At 43.4% G+C, this 19,493-nt stretch overlaps 1 protein-coding gene across 1 annotated transcript in view; it reads left to right on the forward strand.

Moving 5' to 3' along the window:
* Positions 1 to 19,493, forward strand: part of GLP2R (glucagon like peptide 2 receptor) — a 142,320-nt gene that overhangs the window by 100,030 nt on the left and 22,797 nt on the right. Inside the window, exons 3-4 of the mRNA XM_075348010.1 lie at positions 15,131 to 15,235; positions 17,028 to 17,149. Of these exons, the coding sequence (XP_075204125.1) occupies positions 15,131 to 15,235; positions 17,028 to 17,149 (227 nt within the window). The remainder of the gene's footprint in view (positions 1 to 15,130; positions 15,236 to 17,027; positions 17,150 to 19,493) is intronic.

Raw genomic sequence — 19,493 nt, forward strand, 5'->3', positions numbered from 1 at the left:
TGGAGTCAGAGATGCGTCCAGACGTCTTCTCCGCGCTGTTTCCATCCATTTCAGTGATTTTCCTCCCCCCAGACCTCCAATTTGTTGTACTTTTAGCGCGTATGGACCATCGTCGCCTGTAAATGCTGATGTTCTAGATTTCCTATAATAGAATGTCAAGCGGTGATCACTCCCCATCCCCCGCACTAATATTTCATGAATAAATAGATTTCTGTAATGTATGAACACACCGGGCGTGCGAAACACTTTACCATGGCCGACTACACACGACACCGCGGCGAGCAGCTCGCACCTCACTATCACTCTATGCAAATTACCAAATTATTGCTGCTCGATCATCCTGATAGTCATACATATTTAATAGACCCCAATATCGTTCTGAGACAGTTCTTATATATTTATATATATATTATATATATATATGCATATATATTAGCAACTTATATCATTTATATTTTTGTTTTAATCCAACGTATTTTTTGTAGTTATTTTTAGCATTTTTATGGTTTAGAATCTATTTTTATGACTTTTTTTAAATCTATATTTTAGCTTTTCATTATTTTTTTGCATTTTACCATTTATTAATTTTAATTTTATTTTAAATTTTAGTTATTTATATATAACAATAATAAATAAAAAAAATAGAAAATAAAAAAATAAAATATATACACACATATATATATATATATATATATATATATATATATAAAATACATATATATATATATTTTATTCTCTATTCTTTTGTATAAAATACATATATATGCAAAATAACAAATTTAAAATAAAAATGAATAAATGATAAAATATATCTATATTTTATATATATATATATATATATATATATATAGATATAGATATATATAGATATATTTTATATACATATAGCTATATATATAATATATATATATATATATATATATATATATGTATGTATATATTTTATTTTTTTATTTTCTATTTTTTTGTATGTATTTATATATTTATTTATTTATTTAGCCATTTTGCTTTTTTTTTATCCTTCATGTTTTATTTCTTTGGCTTTTTATATATTCTTTTTATGTTTTAATACAACATATCTTTTTAGTGTTTTGTTTTATAATTTATTATTTATTTTTTAAGTTTTGTTAGATTTTATTTTTCAGTCTTTTTAATAAACTGTTATTTTTTCTTTTAGCCATTTTTGCAACATAATGATATTTTAATATTTTTTTTTAGCTTTTAGTGTTTTTTAACCTTTTTATAATTTATCATGCATTTTTAGTCTATATTTTAATTATTAATTTATTTTTTATTTATTTTTCTCCAATATTTAGATGGTTTTTACTATCTTCATTATTTCAATTTTTCCCCCTTTTTTTTGTGTGTGTGTGTGTGTGTGTATGTGTGTGTGTTATGGGAAAAAAAATAGTTTAATAACGTAGAGTTACTGACTTGCTTCTTTTAGGCTTTTCTTTATTACTTCTTAATTATATTTTAAGGTTTTTTTTAGCTTTTAGTATAATTTTTTTAAAAACCTATTTATGATTTATTTTTAGTCTATATTATAATTATTGATTTATTTTTTTATTTATTTTTTTTCCATTATTTTGATGTTTTATGTTATCTTTCTTATTTAAGATTTTTTTTTAGCTTTTAGTATAATTTTTTAAAAACCTATTTATGATTTATTTTTAGTCTATATTATAATTATTGATTTCTTTTTTTATTTCTTTTTTTTCCATTATTTTGATGTTTTATGTTATCTTTCTTAGTTAAGATTTTTTTTTAGCTTTTAGTGTAATGTTTTTAAAACCTATTTATGATTTATTTTTAGTCTATAATATAATTATTTGATTTCTTTTTTATTTCTTTATTTTTTCATTATTTTGATGTTTTATGTTATCTTTCTTATTTAAGATTTTTTTTTAGCTTTTAGTATAATGTTTTTAAAACCTATTTATGATTTATTTTTAGTCTTTATTATAATTATTGATTTAATCTTATTTCTTTTTTTTTCCATTATTTATATGTTTTATCTTATCTTTCTTATTTAAGATTTTTTTTTTAGCTTTTAGAATAATTTTTTTAAAACCTATTTATGATTTATTTTTAGTCTATAATATAATTATTTGATTTCTTTTTTATTTCTTTATTTTTTTATTATTTTGATGTTTTATGTTATCTTTCTTATTTCAGATTTTTTTTGGTCTTTTTTTGTATGTGTGTTAGGGCAAAAAAAATGAGTTTAATAATGTGGATCTGCTGACTGGCTCCGTTTCGCCATTTAGTGAGCATGCTTCACTGGCTCCGACATCCAGCGTGTAGCCTCATATATAAATGCTGCTTCCCCGGAGTCATTATCATATAAAAGATAAAATAGAACCTCACATTTAATATTCATTGCTGGAAGGAAAGAATAATATAAAAATAAATACATCCTATTACTTTTACATAATCCGAGCAGCAGCAGCACAGAAATATGGGGATTTATCCTTGTACTGGAAACATTACACAAGAGGTTAAAACTTAACCCCAGTAAATACTGAAAAAAATCAAAGTGTAGAAAACCCCCCCCATTAATTATTGTTTTTATGTTTATTATTTTATTACATGTATTTAATATTTATTGTATTATATTCATATTATATATTTATTATTTATTATATGTTATATTATTGTTATATCATTTTATTCAATTATTTTATAATATTCTTTTCTGTGATACTGTATTATTTTATGGATGAATTACTATATTATTATATTATTATACTTTATTATTTAATATATATATATTTTACAATCTTGAGATCTGGTGTCTGGGCCACTCCACTACAGATAGATACCAGCTGCCGGCTTCTTCCCTAAATAGTTCATGCATAATTTGGAGGTGGCTTTGGGTCATTGTCCTGTTGTAGGATGAAATTGGCTCCAATCAGGCGCTGTCCACAGGGTATGGCATGGCGTTGCAAAATAGAGTGATAGCCTTCCTTATTCAAAATCCCTTTCACCCTGTACAAATCTTCCACTTTACCAGCACCAAAGCAATCCCAGACCATCACATGACCTCCACCATGCTTGACAGAAGGCGTCAGGCCTCTTCCAGCATCTTTTGAGTAGGTCTGTGTGATCCAAACACCTCAAACTTCGGTTCATCTGTCCATAACACTTTTTTCCAATCTTCCTCTGTCCAATGTCTGTGTTCTTTTGCCCATATTAATCTTTTCCATTATGTAGATTTTATGTAGATATTGCATTCAAAACCAGACGTTTGCAGCGAGAATAATCATTTACCACATTAGAATGTGTAGAGGGGATTTCTGTGTAATTTAAGGTTATCTTCATTGAAAAAAAATAAGGAAATACAGTATATACCGTGGTATGGTCACCGTCAACTCCACAATAACCCAACTAAAAAAAGCTAACTACTACTCGTTGTCACCTCCAATCGCTTATACAAGCAAATTGCCCACCTGTTAAATAGAGTGTAGTGATGAGCGAGCATGCTTGTAACTACTCGGTACTCGCACGAGTATCGCTGTACTCGGGCTGCTCGGCGGAGACCGAGTAATCTCGCGATACTCGTGCTGTACTCGTGGTCTTCATCCCTGCATGTTGGCGCTCTTTTGAGAGCCAGCCCTCATGCAGGGATTGGCTGGCAGACCACTGCAATGCCACAGCCCTGTTAGTTGTGGAATTGCAGTGATTGGCCGGCCTGCACAGCGTGACCGAGCCTTTATACCGGCCGGCGCGCTGTGCTCTGCTCACAGCTATCCAGACAGTCAGTGCAGGGAGAGGGTCGCTGCTTCAGGGAAAGGTTTGCGGCCCTTTATAGCTTTTTCAGTTGCAGGGCTGCAAACAGTGTGACCAAAAGTCCTTCTCAGGACTATTCTAGTTGTATACAGGCAGGCAGGGTATAGCCAGGTCGGAGTACAGTAGCAGAGTCCTTCTCAGGACTATTGTTGCTGTATACAGGCAGGGTATAGCCAGGTTGGAATACAGGCTAGTGGCCAAAAGAGTCCTTGTCAGGACTATTGTAGCAGTATACAGGCAGGCAGGCAGGGTATATAGCCATTCCTAGTGGTGACCGTATACCAGCCTTCATCATATCTGGGGCTGGTGTACACAGTCTAAAACAGTCCTGATAGTGTCAGACTTCTCAGCAATTGTCGCTCCTAAAACCTGTGTTAGGTTCTTAGTGCGTCTGTGCTTGCATTTAAAAACCGCACGTGTGTGCCTGTTGGTGGCAGCGTACAGGTGCACTTGTGTGCGTTTTTACCAAACTATTATATAACGCACAAGTGTAGTGTATAATACATGTCAGTCAGCAGTGTCTGATAGTGTCAGACTTCTCAGTAATTGTCGCTCCTAAAACCTGTGTTAGGTTCTTATTGCGTCCGTGCTTGCATTTAAAAACCGCACGTGTGTGCCTGTCGGTGGCAGCGTACAGGTGCACAATTTGCACAAACTTTGATATAACGCACAAGTAGTGAATACACGTCAGCACAGCATTGCAAAATGCGCAAGGGCGTTGGCAAGGAACAAGGAAGTGGACGTGATGGTGGTGCAGGCAGAGGCCGAGGTCGTGGGCAAGCTCTAATTTCGCCACATTAAAGGGCCACATCTAGTCGCTCGCACGTCCTGTCCCAAATTCTTGGGGACCGCAGCAGTACACCGCTCTTGAACCAAGACCAGTGTCAACAGGTTGTTAGTTGGATAGCGGATAATGCTTCCAGTCAGATTGGCACCACCACAAACACTCTGTCTTCCACACGGTCAAGTGTCAGTAGCCGTGATACTGCACCGCACATTTCTGAACCTGATCCTCCTTCCTACCACCAGGCTGAGTACACGTCCTCCTCGGACATTAATGATCCCACACTTGGACACTCGGAAGAGCTGTTCACGTTTCCATTCACACATTCTGGCCTCTCGCCAGCTCATGTTGAAGTGGGTCATGAGGAGATCGTCTGTACAGATGGCCAAATATTTGAGCAGCCACGTTCTCACGAAGTTGGCAACGTGTCTCAACAAGTGGTGGACGATGATGAGACACAATTGTCAGGAAGTCAGGAGGAGGAGCAGGGTGCGGAAGAGGAAGACGACGTGGTGGATGATCCAGTAACTGACCCAACCTGGCAGGAGGATATGCAGAGCGAGGACAGCAGTGCACAGGGGGAGGGAGGCGTAGCATCACAACAGGCAGTAAGAAGCAGGGTGGTGGCCCCAGGCAGAAGTCAGGCAACCGTTCCCCGGAACAACACGACGACACAAGGTGCCTGTACAAATGTTAGGTCTTCCCGAGTCTGGCAGTTTTTTAAGTTGGCTCCAGATGATTCTAAAAAGGCCATTTGCAACACCTGCCGTGCCAGCATCAGCAGGGGTACCAAAACTAGCAGCCTGACCACCACCAGCATGATCAGGCACATGTCAGCCAAGCACCCGACTTTGTGGGAAGTACAACAGAGTCGAGGAGCAGTGCTTGCTGATGTCACTGCTACGTCTTCGCTGGTTGTGCATGCGAGCCAATCCCCTGTCCATGCTGCCTGCGAACAAGCCTCCTCCACTCCTGCACCTGCAGTTGCCTACGCAGAAAGAACACCATCATCAAGCACGTCCTTGTCCCAGCGCAGCGTTCAGTTATCCATTCAGCAAACCTTTGAACGCAGGCGCAAATACACTGACAACGCCCCACATGCCACACTTCTAAATGCTAACATTTCGCGACTGCTTGCGCTGGAAATGTTGCCTTTTAGGCTGGTGGAGACAGAAGCATTCCGCGACCTGATGGCGGCAGCTGTCCCACGTTACTCGGTCCCCAGCCGCCACTATTTCTCCCGGTGTGCCGTCCCCGCGTTGCATAACCACGTGTCACAAAACATCACACGTGCCCTGAACAACGCTGTTTCACCCAAAGTCCACCTAACCACAGACACGTGGACAAGTGCTTGTGGGCAAGGCCGCTACATCTCGTTGACGGCACACTGGGTTAATATTGTGGAAGCTGGGACCCAGTCTGAGCGAGGGACGGAACACGTCCTTCCCACACCAAGGTTTGCAGGCCCTACCTCAGTCAGTGTTTCACCCACACTCTAAAGCTCCGGAATGTCATGCTCCTCAGCCTCCTCCTCCTCCTGCGCATCCTCATCCACTGTACCCTCCACACCAGTCACAAGCTGGAAGCACTGCAGCACTGCCTCGGCGAAGCGGCAACAGGCTGTGCTGAAGCTAATCTGCATAGGTGACAAACCCCACAATGCAGAAGAGCTGTGGACAGCTCTGAAACAGCAGGCAGATCACTGGCTCACACCTCTGAACCTAAAGCCAGGAAAGGTCGTGTGTGACAATGGCCGGAACCTGGTGGCGGCTTTGAGGCGAGGCCAGCTGACACATGTTCCATGCGTGGCCCATGTGCTCAACCTCGTGGTTCAGCGGTTTATAAAGTCATACCCAGAGCTGTCTGATCTGCTGGTAAAAGTTCGCCGCCTGTCTGCACATTTTCGAAAGTCACCTACTGCTTCAGCCGGCCTTGCCGGCTTTCAGCACCGTTTGCATCTTCCGGCTCACAGACTGGTGTGTGATGTCCCCACGCGTTGGAATTCAACTCTGCACATGTTGGTCAGGATATGTGAGCAGAAGAGGGCAGTTGTTGAGTACCTGCATCACCTAAGCCGTCGGGAAATGGGTCAAACTCCACACATAACACCTGAGGAGTGGAGATGGATGTCCGACCTATGTACCATCCTCCAAAACTTTGAGGACTCCACCAAGATGGTGAGTGGTGATGACGCCATTATTAGCGTCACCATACCGCTACTCTGCCTTCTAAAACGGTCTCTGCTCAAAACCAAACATGATGCATTGCAGGCGGAGCGCGATGAGTTGCAGCAAGAAACAGTAGTGGGTGTGGGTGATAACACACAGCCCAGCCTCGTCTCATCACAACGTGCAGTGGAGGACTATGACGAGGAGGAGGATGAAGACATGGAGCAAATCTCCGGCCAAATTGAGGATATGACATGCACACCAGTCATATCCTCGGTTCAGCGTGGCTGGCCAGAGGACAGGGTAGATGAGGAGGAGGAGGAGGAGGAGGAGGAGGACAGCATGTTCAGTCAACGTGTTGGTCAGGCTACTGAAGTCCTGGCTGTTAAGAGTCTGGCGCACATGGCTGACTTTATGGTAAGCTGCCTGTCTTGTGACCCTCGCGTTAAGAACATCTTGGCCGACAATCATTACTGGTTGGTAACACTGTTAGACCCACGCTACAAGGAGAACTTTATGTCTCTTATTCCCGAGGCGGAGAGGTCAACCAAAATGCAGCAGTTCCGGAAGGCCATAGTCACGGAAGTAGGCAAAGCATTCCCCTCACAAAACGCTAGCGGCATAGGTCAGGAATCAGTGGACAACCAAGGCGTACAGCCGAGAGAGGCACAAGTCCAATCCGCCAGAGGTAGGGGAACAGTCTTTAAGATGTGGGACAGTTTTCTCAGCCCCTCACATACCACAGCCCCTGAGGTGCGGGGTAGTGCCACAAGAAATCCTAAGTTTGCCCAGATGCTCAAGGAGTACCTTGCAGATCGAACAACTGTACTCCGACATTCCTCTGTGCCTTACAATTAATGTGTATCCAAGCTGGACACGTGGCATGAATTGGCTCTCTACGCCTTGGAAGTCCTGGCCTGCCCTGCCGCTAGCGTTTTGTCAGAGCGTGTTTTTAGTGCCGCAGGTGGAATCATTACAGATAAACGCACCCGCCTGTCAACTGAAAATGCTGACAGGCTGACTCTGATCAAGATGAACAAGGGTTGGATTGGGCCAGACTTCACCACACCACCAGCAAATGAGAGCGGAATTTAAAGTTTGTAACGGGAATTTGCCATGTACCTCCAGTCACCCATGGGTACACACTTCTGGACTTTGGATAATCGCTGGACTGCTCCTCCTTCTCATGCGCCACCATGATGACCGTTACAAGAGTTAGGCCTTTGTTTCAGGTATACCCCCAGTGGTAAATTTTTTCGCCCATTCTTTGCAGAATGGACATTACAACGACAGGAGACCCGCTCCTTTGCAATGGGAACAATGTTTTGAGGCCCTCATGCACGTCTCTATCCAGGGACAACGTGGAGCCTCCCAATTTTTGGCTGCCCTGCCAAAGGGCTATACTATAATACACCCACTTCCTGACAATGGACACTTAATGTTTTGAGGCCCTCATGCACGTCTCTATCCAGGGACAACGTGGAGCCTCCCAATTTTTGGCTGCCCTGCCTAAGGGCTATACTACAATAGACCCACTTCCTTCCAATGGGCACTTCAGGTGTACAGGCCCTCATGCACGTCTCTATCCAGGGACAACGTGGAGCCTCCCAATTTTTGGCTGCCCTGCCAAAGGGCTATACTACAATAGACCCACTTCCTTCCAATGGGCACTTCAGGTGTACAGGCCCTCATGCACGTCTCTATCCAGGGACAACGTGGAGCCTCCCAATTTTTGGCTGCCCTGCCAAAGGGCTATACTACAAAAGACCCACTTCCTGACAAGGGACACTTAATGTTTTGAGGCCCTCATGCACGTCTCTATCCAGGGACAACGTGGAGCCTCCCAATTTTTGGCTGCCCTGCCTAAGGGCTATACTACAATAGACCCACTTCCTTCCAATGGGCACTTCAGGTTTACAGGCCCTCATGCACGTCTCTATCCAGGGACAACGTGGAGCCTCCCAATTTTTGGCTGCCCTGCCTAAGGGCTATACTACAATAGACCCACTTCCTTCCAATGGGCACTTCAGGTTTACAGGCCCTCATGCACGTCTCTATCCAGGGACAATGTGGAGCCTCACAATTTTTGGCTGCCCTGCCTAAGGGCTATACTACAATAGACCCACTTCCTTACAATGGGCACTTCAGGTTTACAGGCCATCATGCACGTCTGTATGCAGGGGCATTGGTGAACCTCACAATTTTGGACTGCCCTGGCAAAGGAAAATACTACAAAGACTCACTTCCTCAAAATGGGCACATTAGACTCAGAGGCCTTTATGTACGTCTCTTCTCAGGGACATCGGAGTGCCACACAATGTTTTCACGTAAAATCTTTCATGTAGTAATCTCAAAAAGTAACATACACCAGCTCTATCTCACTATTGGGTATGTGCCCTTAACATTTCCGCCATGAAAATTCATTTTGGTGTCATTTTGGAAGGTTTTCTGGTGAGTCCGTAAAAATGGCGTAAAACGCGGACTAAATTGTTCACAGCTGTGACTTTTGAGTGATAAATGCTTCAAGGGGTCTTCCCCATGCTGTTGCCATGTCATTTGAGCACTCTTCGGAGACTTTTGTGCCATTTTTAGGGTTTCTCCATGCTGCCGGTGGTCATTTCACAAAAATACTCGGGTCTCCCATAGGATAACATTGGGCTCGTTGCTCGGGCCGAGTACACGAGTATCTTGGGAGGCTCGGCCCGAGCTTCGAGCACCCGAGCTTTTTAGTACTCGCTCATCACTAATAGAGTGGACGGCTTTGGGGATGTAAATATAGAGCAAGAGAGACGAAGATATTAAATTATGTATATTTAATCCGGAAACAGTCAGTGTTTTCCTTATTTTATACAAACGATCCAGTAGACCTCCAATCACTGCCCATCTTCCACATGGGTCCGTCTAATGAATGCTATGGAGCTTCCTTGTGTCGCTCAGACCCGGTGTCTTATCGTGTGCTAATGATGAAAGCCTCCGCAGTGATGGGGGAAGGGATTTATGGGTCCAGTATGTCCTGATAATAATTACTCATCCAGAACCGGAGCGAGTGAAGACTCTGTGAGGAGTCAGATATAAGGAGGATGTTATTATCGGATAAGAATGTTTTACGACCCCTCAGTATCCAAAAATAATAATAACTGGAGACTGGAGACGGGAGGAGGATTATCCTGCGGCGAAGAGACAGAGCAAACACAATTAAAATGATGCGCAGCATACTTCTCCTTCACTTCTACTGCACAGATGTTTAAATAATTTCTACTTCTTTTATTCTTTTCTTCTTCCTCCTCTTGTTTTCTATTTTATCCTTTCCTTCCTCTACTTTCCCTTTTCCATCTGTTTTCTCCTTTACTTTTTCTTTTTTTCTCCTCCTCTTCTTTCTTTCTTTTCCTTACATTCTTCTTCTATTCATAGGTATAATTTTCTTTTCCTTTCTTGACCATTTGTTCATCTTTTTCCTTTCCATCCTTTCTCCGTTCTTTCACTTCTTCCCTTTTCTTTCTCTACTTCCTTTTCTTGTTCCAGTTTTCTCCTCTTCTACCTTCTCCTCTTTCTCCTTCACTTCCTCTTCTTCCTTCTCCCCCTTTTCCTTCTCCTCTTTCTTTCCTTCTTTCTTTTCTTCCTTCTTGTCCTCTTCTCCTCCCTTTCTTTCTTTCTTTCCTTTCTCTTCTTCCTTCGCTTCCTCTTCTTCCTTCTCCTGTTTTTTTTCCCTCTTTTTTTCTTATGTTCCTTTAGTTCTCCTTTTACCTTCTCTTTCTCTTCTTACTTCGATTCCTCTTCTTCCTTCTCTTCTCCTCCTCTTTCATTTCTTCTCCTTCTCATCTTCCTTTTTCTTTCCTACTATTTCATTTCTTCCTTCTCCTCCTCTTCTTCTATCTACTCATCTTCATTTTCTTCTCTCTTCTACTCCTCTTCTTCCTTTTCTTCCTTTCCTTCCTCTTCTTCCTTCTCTTCCTCTTCTTCCTTCTCTTCCTCTTCTTCCTTCTACTCTTTAAAAATAAAGATATAAAAATATTTCTTCTCCTCTTCTTCCTCTTCTTCCTTATTAATTATGGTCATCCTGTCTTGTGACCTCCCACTTTCCTGCTCTTTCTCTTCTTCCTCTTCTTCCCTTCTCCTCTTCTTCCTTTTCTTTCCCTTCTTCCTTTCTCCTCCTCTTCTTCCTTTTCTTCCTCTTCTTCCCTTCTCCTCCTCTTATTCCCTTCTCCTCCTCTTCTTCCTCTTCTTCCTTTTTCCTCCTCTTCTTCCACTTCTTCCTCTTCTTCCTCTTCTTCCCTTCTCCTCCTCTTCTTCCTTTGCTTTCCTTCTCCTCCTCTTCTTCCCTTTTCTTGCTCTTCTTCCTTTTCTTTTTCCCTTCTCCTCCTCTTCTTCATTTTCTTCCTCTTCTTCCCCTCTCCTCCTGTTCTTCCTCTTCTTCCCTTCTCCTCCTCTTCTTCCTTTTCTTCCTCTTCTTCCCTTCTCCTCCTCTTCTTCATTTTCTTCCTCTTCTTCCTTTCTCCTCCTCTTCTTCATTTTCTTCCTCTTCTTCCCTTCTCCTCCTCTTCTTCCTTTTCTTCCTCTTCTTCCTTTCTCCTCCTCTTCTTCCTTTTCTTCCTCTTCTTCCCTTCTCCTCCTCTTCTTCCTTTTCTTCCTCTTCTTCCTTTTTCCTCCTCTTCTTCCTTTTCTTCCTCTTCTTCCCTTCTCCTCCTCTTCTTCCTTTTCTTCCTCTTCTTCCTTTCTCCTCCTCTTCTTCCTTTTCTTCCTCTTCTTCCCTTCTCCTCCTCTTCTTCCTTTTCTTCCTCTTCTTCCCTTCTCCTCCTCTTCTTCCTTTTCTTCCTCTTCTTCCTTTTCTTCCTCTTCTTCCTTTTCTTCCTCTTCTTCCCTTCTCCTCCTCTTCTTCCTCTTCTTCCCTTCTCCTCCTCTTCTTCCTTTTCTTCCTCTTCTTCCCTTCTCCTCCATTTCTTCCTTTCCTTACTCTTCTTCCCTTCTCCTCCTCTTCTTTTTCTTCTTCCTCTTCTTCCCTTCTCCTCTTCTTCCTTTTCTTCCTCTTCTTCTCTTCTCCTCCTCTTCTTCCTCTTCTTCCTCTTCTTTCCTTCTCCTCCTCTTCTTCCTCTTCTTCCCTTCTCCTCCTCTTCTTCCTCTTCTTCCCTTCTCCTCCTCTTCTTTTTCTTCTTCCTCTTCTTCCCTTCTCCTCCTCTTCTTCCTTTTCTTTCCCTTCTTCCTTTCTCCTCCTCTTCTTCCTTTCCTTCCTCTTCTTCCCTTCTCCTCCTCTTATTCCCTTCTCCTCCTCTTCTTCCTCTTCTTCCTTTTTCCTCCTCTTCTTCCACTTCTTCCTCTTCTTCCTCTTCTTCCCTTCTCCTCCTCTTCTTCCTTTGCTTTCCTTCTCCTCCTCTTCTTCCCTTTTCTTGCTCTTCTTCCTTTTCTTTTTCTTCTTCCCTTCTCCTCCTCTTTTTCATTTTCTTCCTCTTCTTCCCCTCTCCTCCTGTTCTTCCTCTTCTTCCTTCTCCTCCTCTTCTTCCTTTTCTTCCTCTTCTTCCCTTCTCCTCCTCTTCTTCATTTTCTTCCTCTTCTTCCTTTCTCCTCCTCTTCTTCCTTTTCTTCCTCTTCTTCCCTTCTCCTCCTCTTCTTCCTTTTCTTCCTCTTCTTCCTTTCTCCTCCTCTTCTTCCTTTTCTTCCTCTTCTTCCCTTCTCCTCCTCTTCTTCCTTTTCTTCCTCTTCTTCCTTTCTCCTCCTCTTCTTCCTTTTCTTCCTCTTCTTCCCTTCTCCTCCTCTTCTTCCTTTTCTTCCTCTTCTTCCTTTCTCCTCCTCTTCTTCCTTTTCTTCCTCTTCTTCCCTTCTCCTCCTCTTCTTCCTTTTCTTCCTCTTCTTCCCTTCTCCTCTTCTTCCTTTTCTTCCTCTTCTTCCTTTTCTTCCTCTTCTTCCTTTTCTTCTTCTTCCCTTCTCCTCCTCTTCTTCCTCTTCTTCCCTTCTCCTCCTCTTCTTCCTTTTCTTCCTCTTCTTCCCTTCTCCTCCATTTCTTCCTTTTCTTACTCTTCTTCCCTTCTCCTCCTCTTCTTTTTCTTCTTCCTCTTCTTCCCTTCTCCTCTTCTTCTTCCTTTTCTTCCTCTTCTTCCCTTCTCCTCCTCTTCTTCCTCTTCTTCCTCTTCTTTCCTTCTCCTCCTCTTCTTCCTCTTCTTCCCTTCTCCTCCTCTTCTTCCTCTTCTTCCCTTCTCCTCCTCTTCTTTTTCTTCTTCCTCTTCTTCCCTTCTCCTCTTCTTCTTCCTTTTCTTCCTCTTCTTCCCTTCTCCTCCTCTTCTTCCTCTTCTTCCCTTCTCCTCCTCTTCTTTTTCTTCTTCCTCTTCTTCCCTTCTCCTCTTCTTCTTCCTTTTCTTCCTCTTCTTCCTTTTCTTCCTCTTCTTCCTTTTCTTCTTCTTCTTCTTCCCTTCTCCTCCTCTTCTTCCTCTTCTTCCCTTCTCCTCCTCTTCTTCCCTTTCTTCCTCTTCTTCCCTTCTCCTCCATTTCTTCCTTTTCTTACTCTTCTTCCTTTTCTTACTCTTCTTCCCTTCTCCTCCTCTTCTTTTTCTTCTTCCTCTTCTTCCCTTCTCCTCTTCTTCTTCCTTTTCTTCCTCTTCTTCCCTTCTCCTCCTCTTCTTCCTTTTCTTCCTCTTCTTCCCTTCTCCTCCTCTTCTTCCTCTTCTTCCCTTCTCCTCCTCTTCTTTTTCTTCTTCCTCTTCTTCCCTTCTCCTCTTCTTCTTCCTTTTCTTCCTCTTCTTCCTTTTCTTCCTCTTCTTCCTTTTCTTCTTCTTCTTCTTCTTCCCTTCTCCTCCTCTTCTTCCTCTTCTTCCCTTCTCCTCCTCTTCTTCCCTTTCTTCCTCTTCTTCCCTTCTCCTCCATTTCTTCCTTTTCTTACTCTTCTTCCTTTTCTTACTCTTCTTCCCTTCTCCTCCTCTTCTTTTTCTTCTTCCTCTTCTTCCCTTCTCCTCTTCTTCTTCCTTTTCTTACTCTTCTTCCCTTCTCCTCCTCTTCTTCCTCTTCTTCCCTTCTCCTCCTTTTCTTCCTCTTCTTCCCTTCTCCTCCTCTTCTTTTTCTTCTTCCACTTCTTCCCTTCTCCTTTTCTTCTTCCTTTTCTTCCTCTTCTTCCCTTCTCCTCCTCTTCTTCCTCTTCTTCCTCTACTTCCCTTCTCCTCCTCTTCTTCCTTTTCTTCCTCTTCTTCCCTTCTCCTCCATTTCTTCCTTTTCTTACTCTTCTTCCCTTCTCCTCCTCTTCTTTTTCTTCTTCCTCTTCTTCCCTTCTCCTCTTCTTCTTCCTTTTCTTCCTCTTCTTCCCTTCTCCTCCTCTTCTTCCTCTTCTTCCTCTTCTTTCCTTCTCCTCCTCTTCTTCCTCTTCTTCCCTTCTCCTCCTCTTCTTTTTCTTCTTCCTCTTCTTCCCTTCTCCTCTTCTTCTTCCTTTTCTTCCTCTTCTTCCCTTCTCCTCCTCTTCTTCCTTTTCTTCCTCTTCTTCCCTTCTCCTCCTCTTCTTCCTCTTCTTCCCTTCTCCTCCTCTTCTTTTTCTTCTTCCTCTTCTTCCCTTCTCCTCTTCTTCTTCCTTTTCTTCCTCTTCTTCCTTTTCTTCCTCTTCTTCCTTTTCTTCCTCTTCTTCCTTTTCTTCTTCTTCTTCTTCTTCCCTTCTCCTCCTCTTCTTCCTCTTCTTCCCTTCTCCTCCTCTTCTTCCCTTTCTTCCTCTTCTTCCCTTCTCCTCCATTTCTTCCTTTTCTTACTCTTCTTCCTTTTCTTACTCTTCTTCCCTTCTCCTCCTCTTCTTTTTCTTCTTCCTCTTCTTCCCTTCTCCTCTTCTTCTTCCTTTTCTTCCTCTTCTTCCCTTCTCCTCCTCTTCTTCCTCTTCTTCCTCTTCTTCCCTTCTCCTCCTTTTCTTCCTCTTCTTCCCTTCTCCTCCTCTTCTTTTTCTTCTTCCACTTCTTCCCTTCTCCTCTTCTTCTTCCTTTTCTTCCTCTTCTTCCCTTCTCCTCCTCTTCTTCCTCTTCTTCCTCTACTTCCCTTCTCCTCCTCTTCTTCCTTTTCTTCCTCTTCTTCCCTTCTCCTCCATTTCTTCCTTTTCTTACTCTTCTTCCTTTTCTTACTCTTCTTCCCTTCTCCTCCTCTTCTTTTTCTAATTCCTCTTCTTCCCTTCTCCTCTTCTTCTTCCTTTTCTTCCTCTTCTTCCCTTCTCCTCCTCTTCTTCCTCTTCTTCCTCTTCTTCCTCTTCTTCCTCTTCTTTCCTTCTCCTCCTCTTCTTCCTCTTCTTCCCTTCTCCTCCTCTTCTTTCTTTGCTCTTTTTCTTCTATCATGGTCCTCCTATCTTGTGACCTCCCACTTCCTGCCCTTTGCAGCGTCTCACTTTACAGCTGCTGATGACATCACTGTTGCTGACCCTCTGTGTCCTCTTTTCTTGCAGGCGTTTACTGTAATGGGACGTTTGATCAGTTCGTGTGCTGGCCGTCCTCGTACCCCGGGAACGTGTCTGTGCCGTGTCCATGGTACCTGCCGACCATACAAGAAGGTAACGAGGAGCCACCGATCCTGCTATGTGCATAGTAATGGTACACAGACTGATTTATAGACTGTAAATGCCCTCTGGTACTGTCTGCCTCATATCAGGCAGTATATGGCGGTGTTATCAGGCACTGTATGGAGGTGATTATTAGGAGTTTATATGGCGATAGTTATAAGGCACTATATGGCGGTGGTTATCAGGAGTTTATATGGCGGTGGTTATCAGGCACTATATGGTGGTGTTTATCAGAAGTTTATATGGCGGTGGTTATCAGAAGTTTATATGGCGGTGGTTATCAGGCACTATATGGTGGTGGTTATCAGGAGTTTATATGGCGGTGGTTATCAGGAGTTTATATGGCGGTGGTTATCAGGCACTATATGGCGGTGGTTATCAGGAGTTTATATGGCGGTGGTTATCAGGCACTGTATGGAGGTGATTATTAGGAGTTTATATGGCGATAGTTATAAGGCACTATATGGCGGTGGTTATCAGGAGTTTATATGGCGGTGGTTATCAGGCACTATATGGTGGTGTTTATCAAGAGTTTATATGGCGGTGGTTATCAGGCACTATATGGTGGTGTTTATCAGAAGTTTATATGGCGGTGGTTATCAGAAGTTTATATGGCGGTGGTTATCAGGCACTATATGGCGGTGGTTATCAGGAGTTTATATGGCGGTGGTTATCAGGCACTATATGGCGGTGGTTATCAGGAGTTTATATGGCGGTGGTTATCAGGCACTATATGGTGGTGGTTATCAGGAGTTTATATGGCGGTGGTTATCAGGAGTTTATATGGCGGTGGTTATCAGGCACTATATGGTGGTGGTTATCAGGAGTTTATATGGCGGTGGTTATCAGGAGTTTATATGGCGGTGGTTATCAGGCACTATATGGCAGTTTTTATCAGGAGTTTATATGGCGGTGGTTATCAGGCACTATATGGCGGTGGTTATAATTCTCTATATGGCGGTGTTTATCAGGAGTTTATATGGCGGTGGTTATCAGGCACTATATGGTGGTGCTTATAAGGCACTATATGGTGGTGGTTATCAGGAGTTCATATGGCGATAGTTATCAGGCACTATATGGCGGTGGTTATCAGGAGTTTATATGGCGGTGGTAATCAGGCACTATATGGTGGTGGTTATCAGGAGTTTATATGGCGGTGGTTATCATTCTCTATATGGCGGTGTTTATCAGGAGTTTATATGGCGGTGGTTATCAAGCACTTTATGATGGTTGTTATCAGGAGTTTATATGGCGGTGGTTATCAGGCACTATATGGCAGTTTTTATCAGGAGTTTATATGGCGGTGGTTATCAGGCACTATATGGCGGTGGTTATGATTCTCTATATGGCGGTGTTTATCAGGAGTTTATATGGCGGTGGTTATCAGGCACTATATGGCGGTGGTTATCAGGCACTATATGGCGGTGGTTATCAGGAGTTCATATGGCGATAGTTATCAGGCACTATATGGCGGTGGTTATCAGGCACTATATGGCGGTGGTTATCAGGCACTGTATGGCGGTGGTTATTAGGAGTTTATATGGCAATAGTTATCAGGCACTATATGGCAGTGGTTATCAGGCACTATATGGCACAGGATCCTTGCATAATCATGATGAGAATCAGATACTGTCCTGTTTGGCGTTTGGTCACAGTCAGGAGATGGCGCCGGACCGTCATTCCCCCAATTATACAGACCAGATGAACCTATATGGGGCCAGTACAGTAGCGGGGCCCGGAGTCGCTGCGCCATGTTCTGAGCCCCTGGGCTGTGTCGTTCCAGGCAGCACCGGCTCCACGCACAGACAATGCACCGAGCACGGGCTCTGGCGGAGAAAGGACAACTCCACCGATATCTGGCGGGACGACACCGAGTGCTCCACCGCCAATCACTTCAAACAGAACGTGAGTCTGCCATGTTTATTCTACATTTCACCGCTAATCCCCCGGATTACCGCAGATTGCCGAGCTTTTATGGGACCAGAGTTATTCAGGACACAAGGCAGCCAAGGCTGGAAAATCCAGGAGAGACATGTTATTATGTGATACTGACTGATAAAGGCCTGGTACTGCGGGAGACAAGATAGGCAGGAACGCACAACTGACTATATACAAGAGTAATTGTGTATATTCATTGCTATAAGAGGTCTCATCCAATCATCACTGGAGGCTGGGCCTATACTGACCCATAGACCAAGCTGCTCCTATACCGGAGCCTAGATAGGCAGGAACGCACAACTGACTATATACAAGAGTAATTGTGTATATACATTGCTATAAGAGGTCTCATCCAATCATCACTGGAGGCTGGGCCTATACTGACCCATAGACCAAGCTGCTCCTATACCGGAGCCAAGATAGGCAGGAACGCACAACTGACTATATACAAGAGTAATTGTGTATATACATTGCTATAAGAGGTCTCATCCAATCATCACTGGAGGCTGGGCCTATACTGACCCATAGACCAAGCTGCTCCTATACCGGAGCCAAGATAGGCAGGAATGCACAACTGACTATATACAAGAGTAATTGTGTATATACATTGCTATAAGAGGTCTCATCCAATCATCACTGGAGGCTGGGCCTATACTGACCCATAGACCAAGCTGCTCCTATACCGGAGCCAAGATAGGCAGGAACGCAGCACACACTTACTAACTAAACATACTGGAGACTAGTTATGCAGGATTACACCGGTGATACTGCTGGAGACTAGATAGGCAGGATTACACTGGTGATACTGCTGGAGACTAGATAGGCAGGATTACATCGGTGATACTGCTGGAGACTAGATAGGCAGGATTACACAGGTGATACTGCTGGAGACTAGATAGGCAGGATTACACTGGTGATACTGCTGGAGACTAGATAGGCTGGATTACACCGGTGATACTGCTGGAGACTAGATAGGCAGGATTACACTGGTGATACTGCTGGAGACTAGATAGGCAGGATTACACCGGTGATACTGCTGGAGACTAGATAGGCAGGATTACACCGGTGATACTGCTGGAGACTAGATAGGCAGGATTACACCGGTGATACTGCTGGAGGCTAGATAGGCAGGATTACACCAGTGATACTGCTGGAGACTAGATAGGCAGGATTACATCAATGATACTGCTGGAGGCTAGATAGGCAGGATTACACCGGTGATACTGCTGGAGGCTAGATACGCAGGATTACACCGGTGAAACTGCTGGAGACTAGATAGGCAGGATTACACCGGTGATACTGCTGGAGACTAGATAGGCAGGATTACACCGGTGATACTGCTGGAGACTAGATAGGCAGGATTACACCGGTGATACTGCTGGAGACTAGATAGGCAGGATTACATCGGTGATACTGCTGGAGACTAGATAGGCAGGATTACATCGGTGATACTGCTGGAGACTAGATAGGCAGGATTACACAGGTGATACTGCTGGAGACTAGATAGGCAGGATTACACTGGTGATACTGCTGGAGACTAGATAGGCAGGATTACACCGGTGATACTGCTGGAGACTAGATAGGCAGGATTACACCGGTGATACTGCTGGAGACTAGATAGGCAGGATTACACCGGTGATACTGCTGGACACTAGATAGGCAGGATTACACTGGTGATACTGCTGGAGACTAGATAGGCAGCATTACACTGGTGATACTGCTGGAGACTAGATAGGCAGCATTACACTGGTGATACTGCTGGAGACTAGATAGGCAGGATTACACTGGTGATACTGCTGGAGACTAGATAGGCAGGATAACACCGGTGATACTGCTGGAGGCTAGATAGGCAGGATTACACCGGTGATACTGCTGGAGACTAGATAGACAGGATTACACCGGTGATACTGCTGGACACTAGATAGGCAGGATTACACTGGTGATACTGCTGGAGACTAGATAGGCAGGATTACACTGGTGATACTGCTGGAGACTAGATAGGCAGGATTACACCAGTGATACTGCTGGAGACTAGATAGGCAGGATTACATCGGTGATACTGCTGGAGACTAGATAGGCAGGATTACACAGGTGATACTGCTGGAGACTAGATAGGCAGGATTACACTGGTGATACTGCTGGAGACTAGATAGGCAGGATTACACCGGTGATACTGCTGGAGACTAGATAGGCAGGATTACACCGGTGATACTGCTGGAGGCTAGATAGGCAGGATTACACTGGTGATATTGCTAGAGACTAAATAGGAAGGATTACCCCGATGATACTGCTGGAGACTATATAGATAGGA

Source organism: Anomaloglossus baeobatrachus, chromosome 5 (assembly GCF_048569485.1).
Source record: "Anomaloglossus baeobatrachus isolate aAnoBae1 chromosome 5, aAnoBae1.hap1, whole genome shotgun sequence".
In the NCBI taxonomy this organism is placed as follows: domain Eukaryota; kingdom Metazoa; phylum Chordata; class Amphibia; order Anura; family Aromobatidae; genus Anomaloglossus; species Anomaloglossus baeobatrachus.